Source organism: Notothenia coriiceps, unplaced genomic scaffold (genome assembly GCF_000735185.1).
Source record: "Notothenia coriiceps isolate Sejong01 unplaced genomic scaffold, NC01 NC01_scaffold00037246, whole genome shotgun sequence".
Classification (NCBI taxonomy): domain Eukaryota; kingdom Metazoa; phylum Chordata; class Actinopteri; order Perciformes; family Nototheniidae; genus Notothenia; species Notothenia coriiceps.
In genome coordinates, this window is record NW_011369947.1 from 6922467 (window position 1) to 6930231 (window position 7765).

General features: G+C 40.6%; 2 protein-coding genes across 2 annotated transcripts in view; one reads left to right on the top strand and one right to left on the bottom strand.

Annotated features, from left to right (window-relative positions):
• The window catches only part of LOC104966340 (protein jagged-2-like), a 68034-nt gene extending 66123 nt beyond the window's left edge, over positions 1-1911 (bottom strand). The window contains exons 1-2 of the mRNA XM_010795529.1: positions 815-1911; positions 377-423 (exon numbers count right to left, since the gene is read on the bottom strand). Of these exons, the coding sequence (XP_010793831.1) occupies positions 377-423; positions 815-1046 (279 nt within the window). The 5' untranslated portion in view covers positions 1047-1911. The remainder of the gene's footprint in view (positions 1-376; positions 424-814) is intronic.
• A 592-nt stretch (positions 1912-2503) lies between these two features.
• cckb (cholecystokinin b) lies at positions 2504-6588 on the top strand. The gene is made up of 4 exons (XM_010794665.1): positions 2504-2548; positions 3155-3275; positions 3371-3526; positions 6145-6588. The coding sequence occupies exons 2-4, from the start codon at positions 3155-3157 to the stop codon at positions 6279-6281; spliced, it is 414 nt and encodes a 137-aa protein (XP_010792967.1). The 5' UTR covers positions 2504-2548; the 3' UTR covers positions 6282-6588.
• Positions 6589-7765: the final 1177 nt, after the last annotated feature.

Below are 7765 nucleotides of genomic sequence, written 5' to 3' on the forward strand. Positions count from 1 at the left end.
TTGATGTAGAAGAGACATGAAGAAGAGGGGACACATGTTGATGTAGAAGAGACATGAAGAAGAGGGGACACATGTTGATGTAGAAGAGACATGAAGAAGAGGGGACACATGTTGATGTAGAAGAGACATGAAGAAGAGGGGACACATGTTGATGTAGAAGAGACATGAAGAAGAGGGGACACAAGTTGATGTAGAAGAGACATGAAGAAGAGGGGACACATGGTGATGTAGAAGAGACATGAAGAAGAGGGGACACATGGTGATGTAGAAGAGACATGTGGATGTTGCACAATAGGTGAACCTTTAAAGATGCAACTACAAACACAAGGTTGACGAACGGAGGTGGAATATACATTTAATTAAAAAACATCCGTACCTTGCATGTTGCTCCGTTCTGGCACTGACCATGGCAGCCGTTGATGTCTGAACAGGAGGCAAAAGTTACATTTCATTATAAAACATTATGAATAACATGTTTTATTAAATGTTCCACCAACCTACAATGTGGGATGTGCACGGATTATCAGAATTTGGAAAAGAAATCACTAGTGAAGCCAAGAGAGTGCCAAAAAGACCTTGTATAGGTTGTAACTGGGCATGCGTTGGATCCAGAAAGAGGGACTGGTCATGCATATTCGAATATGATTTGTTTGCCAAGACGAGAAAGCAAACGGGTTACCACATGTGGGAAAGGGAGTGACGCTAAGCTACACCTATGTTGTGAGTCCAGGAAGTGAGAGGTAGCCAGAAGAAGAGGACGCCAGTGGAAGGGCAGACATTTAAGAAGTGACTTTTAGACGAGGTGAATACTGACTGATGCCACAGTTTTGTCCGGACCATCCCCGAAAACAGTCGCAGAGATAGCCGCCAATCAAATTTTTGCAAGAGTAAGCGTTCACGCAGGGCTTTCCTGCACACTCATTTGCATCTGTGAAGGCAGGAAGTAAAGGGAGACCGAGTCCATCAATTGAAAACAAACCAAAGGAGAGGTCAACGAGAAAGAAAAGAGACCAGAAACCCAACCTTAGAAACCCTGACGGTGTCATCGGGGTTATTTGGTTAGTTAGGTCGGCTTGGAGACTGAAATATTCAACAGAAAGCTTTGTGTGGTAGAAGAGATGCTATTGGTTGCATACAGCTAAATGTAGGACCCTGTGTTGTTTAGCCTTTATTTGGGAGTATAATGAAACCTCAACAAATATAAATACAATTTAAAAAAAATAAAACAATAATTTGGAAACAATTTCAATAATACAATGATCGTTATAGTCCCACAATATATACATCTATGAATTTGTTTGCGAGTTTTATTGATAAACCACTTAATCGATAAAATGCCAAAATGGGACCCTCTCATGTCCTTAGAGTCGGTGGTGATCGTACAAGTCTAAATACTCAAAGTTATATCATTTGCAACACCCAGAAGTAGCACCTTTTAAAAATATATAAGTAGCTGAACACAGAATTTCTTGCAGGTTTGGGAAAAATGTCGAAGCTTCCCATGGCATTAAAATAGAAGAAAGGCGACGTGGTGTTGGAGCTCTGTATGTGTTATACTCCACAGTAATTGCTGCCTTTGTTTAATGTGAGCTTACCCCACAATAAGAACAAATATACTTCTGTCTATAAATAAATCTATTAGTTTGACCTATTAATTGAATTTGAATGAAACGTGTCCTGTTATGGAAGCTATCACATTAGACTGAAACTGAATTTAATTGGGACCCAATCAGTTATTTTATTTTCCCAGAGCTCCCGCAGAAATGCTTCAAAGTCACAACAGCTGACACATTCATTTTTCGTCTGTTCGAAATGAATATAATGAGAGAAAAGTCTTCAGTTTCCCTCAAAACCTTCAAAGACATCAAAAGTGTTATAACAAAGGAAAACAACGCTGCTCAAATATTCACAGGAATGGAGGAGGGGGGGGGTGCAATCTGCTGGGAGTCCTGCTGTGCTCCCACACACACACACACACACACACACACACACACACACACACACACACACACACACACACACACACACACACACACACACACACACACGCACAGTTTTCAAGACAGCAGTTGAAGTGTGCATCATTCTGTCAGTAATCAGTAACTCATAAGAAATACATGTATGTCAAATAAAATAAGAAACATTTAGGTTATGCTTTTGATTCTGATGATTCACTGTTATGTGCACAACAAACATTTATTACACACAGATAAACACACACACACACACACACACACACACACACACACACACACACACACACACACACACACACACACACACACACACACACACACACACACACACTGAAGCACGATGTTGTTATGTTGAGGTTATAGAAAATATGCTCGAATTAGGCTTGCAAACACACTGAGGAATACACAGGATGTACGCTGAGGCACACACACACACACACACACACACACACACACACACACACACACACACACACACACAGCTCTGAGCGTGGCATATAAAAGGGGCATCCTTCCCACTCAACAGAGAAGTGCTCTCCTCACTCTCTGACACGCTGAACCTCTTTCTCAAGGTAAGCTGCTTTTTATTTCTTATATCATACAACCGGTCAGAGATTTTGGCATTTATGCAATGTTTTTTTTTTTATTGTGAACGAATTATCTCTACTTTATAATAAGTCTAGTTAAACCAATGTTTATAGCTAACATATAGATGAAAGGAAAAGATGAGAACATTTATATATTTAGTACAAATGTTTTACCTTGAACTGTTAAGACTTAAATCTATATTTTAACACTACAATATGTCTATTTTGTTCTTACATCAAATGTGTTTTAAAAGATAATTTCCCTTTTTCCTTTTATTTCATGAATGTATTTCTAGAGATGTTCCCCGAAAGAAAGGTGGGAATAAGAGCTTATTTCCCTGCTGAAAATTGGGTCAATTTGACTTGTTAGAATTGTGCTCAGGATATCACGGTCCAGTTTGATGCGTGCTGTGCCCCTGGAAGATGTGTGAATTTTATTCTCTGTATTTCACATTTCTTTTTGCCATGCAGTCGTTCACTTGTCTGGCAAACGGTCGTAGTTGTAGTTTCTAAGTGTGTAAAAAGAGTCAGGAGACGCCTGCTGTCTGTCACTGCTTCTGAGTAATGAAACTTTCCCTCTGTGTGTTTCAGATGACTGCAGGGCTATGTGTGTGTGTCGTGCTGGCGGTCTTATGTACGAGCTGTTTAGGGCTCCCCTTCTCCTCCCAGCCTCTAGACGAGGGCCACCGCTCCATGTCCGCTGCATCTGAAGGTACGCGTTTATCCCCACTGGCTCGGAAAAGAGTGACACTTTTTCATTAAACGTTCCCATATCTGACATCTGCTCTTGTGTGTTTGTGTGAGCAGCTCTCCTGGAGGCGGACACCCACACCTTGGGAGAGCCTCACCTCCAACACAGCCGCTCTGTCCCCCAGCTGAAAGCTCTGCCTCTGGCCGAAGAGGACGCAGACTCCCGAGCAAACCTCGGAGAGCTGCTGGCAAGACTCATCTCCTCCAGGAAAGGTGTGTGAATGTGTCTATATTATTAGTTCGCATGTCATTGCTGCCATCTTTTGTTGTACCTGGAGGATAGGGGGTCACTGAAAAAACTGAAACGTTGACTTTAAATAAATGTCAACAGATTTCACATAACTGTATTAGGTTAGTTGAAAGCAGTAATAAAAAATAATAGGTTCAACTTAATATTATTACTTTCAACTGACCTAATACACTTATGGGACATTTTTTGACTTGATATATTTGATTAAAGTCAACATTTCAGTTTTGTTCAGTGTTGATGTTTGTGGATATTTAAAGAAAAAACATCTGGCAAAAAAGAAACACCTTCATTTTCAGAGACAGAGACTTGCTTTTCACTGCCCTTCTCCTCCCCTCCGACTTGCTAATTACTGGAATCAGCGCACACGCAGCTTTGTAAAATGAATTAGTGGCTCTGAAAAGCTTTTGTGGTTTGAAAGAGAGAGTATTAGAGTGTGCAGCCTTCCGGCCATTCTCATTGCACCATCTTATTTCACTTATTCGCCCCAAGTGACTCCAAGTTGATATCTTTTCCCCATCAATGGTAAAAAAAAAAACAAGCTCTTCGCCCTTTCATAGTTCTTCATGTTTAGTGCTCGTGTCTCTCTACCCGTGTAGCAGGACTGAGGCTCTGACCGTAAACACACACATTTAATTTAATTTCAAACATTTATTTATCCAGGTGTATCCCATTGAGATCATTGATCTCTTTTTCAAGGGAGACCTGCTCAAGTAGGTTCCACTTGAAACATAAAAACATAAACAGAACAACAAAAAGGACATCTTACAGCATCATTACAGGGATTACAATTTACATAACTATCCACATGAGCAGGTACCAACAGCTTCCGATTGAGTAGCATCCAACCAAGCTTTAAAAACATTTAGTGGCACCAGATTGCTCAGTTTCCATTTCAATTGCAGACTATTCCAAGACAGAGGAGCTGCGCATCTAAAAGCTATCTTCCCTAAGACAGTCCTAGCAGTTGGCACATTTAATAAAACCACAGCATGCGATCTCAGGCAGTAGCCACTTACAATTCGCTGTGAGATCAGGGAGCAGATGTAGGATGGAACTTTCCCTAACATGGCTTTGTATATAAAAATGTACCAGTGACTGAGCCTCCACATTTATACTCACTGTGGAGAATCGTCATTCAAAACCTGACTTCTTGTGTGTCTCCGTCTCTTTCTGAAACGATTCCTGCATCTACAGTCAGTGAAATGCATTAGCATGCGATTAGTTGAAAAGTTTTCTACGTTTTCAGCCATTTCAAGTTTCTATGTGCCGTTGCATAATCTTCGGCACAAAAATGCAAATCAGAAACTGTTCAATCAGACAGAGAAGTCTAGAAACATGTCAGAGGGCACATTGAATGTAATATGTAATACTCTAAGGGAATGTGTTGACTTGAGGGTGTCTTTCATCGTGTGCTCGCTGCTCACTTGCCTGCTTCGGTGTAGGAGGTGTCGTTGTCGAGCCTTCTGCAGCCAATCGTCTCAGCACACCAGGGAACTGAAACACTGTGTGTCTATGGACGTGTCGGTGCATATGTGTGTGTGCGTGTGTCAGTGTGTGTGTGTGTGTTGCGTAGGAGGATGTGGGTGGAGTGTAAGCAGCATCTCTGTGAGCGCTCTATCGATTACCAAACAGATAGTACTCCTGCTTCACTTGCTTGGAATAAAAAGTTGAAGATTCTGAGATGTTTTACAAGATTTGAGGTCACAGTGCAGCGAAGAGAAAAGAAGAAGAAGAAATAGGAACAAGGTTAAAATGTAAAGGGAAAGGACACACACATTGCACATTAAAGCACGCACTGATTACGCATGGACACGCAAGGAAGAGAGGGTAATGGTATGTTGTCACCCCTAAAGTCCAGCTGTTGTTGGACATCCCCTCCTCTGTAGTAGTGTGTTAGTGAATGAGAGGAAGAAATAATGAGAAAAATACATTTAAGATTTGTAAAAGCAAACCAGCTTCACAGCAAAAAACTCATCAGAAAACCAAATCAAAACAATATACAACCCAAATGGAAATAAAACACTATGAGTGTCATTTGTGGAGTTTTAAATACACCCTATAAGACATCAACACCAAATTATTCAACATTTTGAAAGTGTGATTTGGTTATGAACTCCACTAACTGCTAAATTATTGTTTAAGGACATTTAAAAGTAATGCAAATGTTTATATTAAAAGCATCAATCATTGAAAATCCACTTTAGTTCATTAGACTATTATTGGCTTGGTTTGTGAGAGCTTCACTTGTATCCAATCTCACAGAATACAAAAATGGCCACATTACACTAGATATGAATAAAATAATGAGGTTTTAGTTATTACAATTCTGTCTCACATAATATAAAAATCAGATTTGAGTCACTCTGTCATTGCACCACATTTGCTTGCTTCTTCTAGCTGTCTCCACGCAGAAATAACCAAAAGTAGGACTACTATGAGTGAAGATATCTGATGCTCCACTTACTCGGAGGAATACTAATTTCCCTCCTGCTCTCTTTCCCCTCCTCCTCCCACTCTTTCTATCACCTCCATCCCTCCTGTTCCTCCATCCCTCCTCTTCCTCCTCACTTTCTCCTCCCAGGTTCTGTGCGTAGAAACTCCTCGGCAAACAGTAGAAGCAACGGCCTGAGTGCCAACCACCGGATAGCAGACAGGGACTACATGGGGTGGATGGATTTCGGCCGCCGCAGTGCAGAGGAGTATGAATACTCCTCGTAAAGTCACGGCTCAAACCCCTGCGTACGAGCTCACTGGAAGAAGAAGAAGAAGAAAAAACAACCCACGCAAGCTGGCTCCTCACCGTCTCACAACAAGAGTCTATTTATGATGTATTTGTTGTACATTTGTTTGTAAAACTGTAATAATGCAATATATACATATGCCAAATTTTGCAGAAAAGCTCTCACTGTCCGAGGTTTTTTTGTTTCTGGTTTTCTCTGATTTCTTTATCATTTTGGGTGGAAAGGATTGGGATGGTGTGAAGGTCTGACGGGACTAACTGGACTGATTAAAGAATGGAAATGTCTCTCTCTGTATATGAATTCCTTTGAATGCATGCTGCTTGAATTAGCGCCATTAAGATTCCTTGGTTGCATTGGGTGTCAAAGACAGGATTATCTGTGGCACCTCATTACCGCTGCACACAGATCTAAATCCATTTCTTCTTTTTCTAATATATATAAAGCCCTAATACATCACAAGGGAGATTCGAGCGGACAGCCTGCACATGCATTAATATTTATAACACATGGATAAGAAACACACACTCAAAATTCATTTTGAAGATAGCTTATCTTCTATCTATCCACCAAAGCCTTCTGAATAAAAGAGGATATTAAATTATCCATAACAGTTAATTTTATCCTTGATTTGGTTTTAAATTTGCTAAAAAATAATGGAATACAATTGTAAACTCATTAAGACTTTTCTGGATGACTGGAATGAAATGAATGGCTGTTGTACGTGCAAACAACCAATGGACACTGCTTGAAATAAACACCCCTGTGTGCAGTCATTTCAGAAAATAAGAGATCTTTTTTCATGTGTTGCAACTTCATAAAGACACATATCGACGGTATAATAAAACCAATTTCTATGCTAGTGAATCTATCAGCACGAGGGAAGTTCCATCATCCTGGAAGGTGGCCACGGTGAAACCGATCTTTAAATCTGGGGATAAGGCAATGATGTCCAATTACAGACCAATCAGCATCCTCCCCTGTGTCTCTAAGGTAGCTGAGAAATGCGTGCCAAAACTAATCACTAAACATTTAGATAAAGGTTTCGCTCCACTCCACCCAATGCAGTTTGGTTCTCGTGCTCAACACTCCACTGAGACAGCTAATTGTGTCTTTGTGGAAAAGGTTAAATGTTGGACATGAGCCCATATGTAGGTGATGTGTTCCTTGATCTCAGGACACTGTTGACCACCAAGTGATTCTTACAAAGCTGAATTTTTCGGCAGTTTTGATACATTGGTTTAAGTCTTACTTATCGAACAGAAAACAGTGTGTTTTGGTCAACGGTGCCAAATTCCCCTACCTTGTGAACCCTGTTGGGGTTCCACAAGGTTCCATTCTTGGACCGTTACTGTTTTCTCTGTACATTAATGACTAGCCTAATTATGTCCTGAGTTGAATGTGCAAATGTATGCCGATGATCCGGTCATCTTTGTACACGGGAAGAACACTGCAATGATCTAA

Bases quoted from the DNA above. Each gene is read 5' to 3' on its own strand.
- cckb (XM_010794665.1), top strand. From the start codon at position 3,155: ATGACTGCAGGGCTATGTGTGTGTGTCGTGCTGGCGGTCTTATGTACG. The intron at 3,276-3,370 runs GTACGCGTTTAT...TTGTGTGAGCAG, and splicing joins CATGTCCGCTGCATCTGAAG to CTCTCCTGGAGGCGGACACC. The intron at 3,527-6,144 runs GTGTGTGAATGT...TTCTCCTCCCAG, and splicing joins ACTCATCTCCTCCAGGAAAG to GTTCTGTGCGTAGAAACTCC.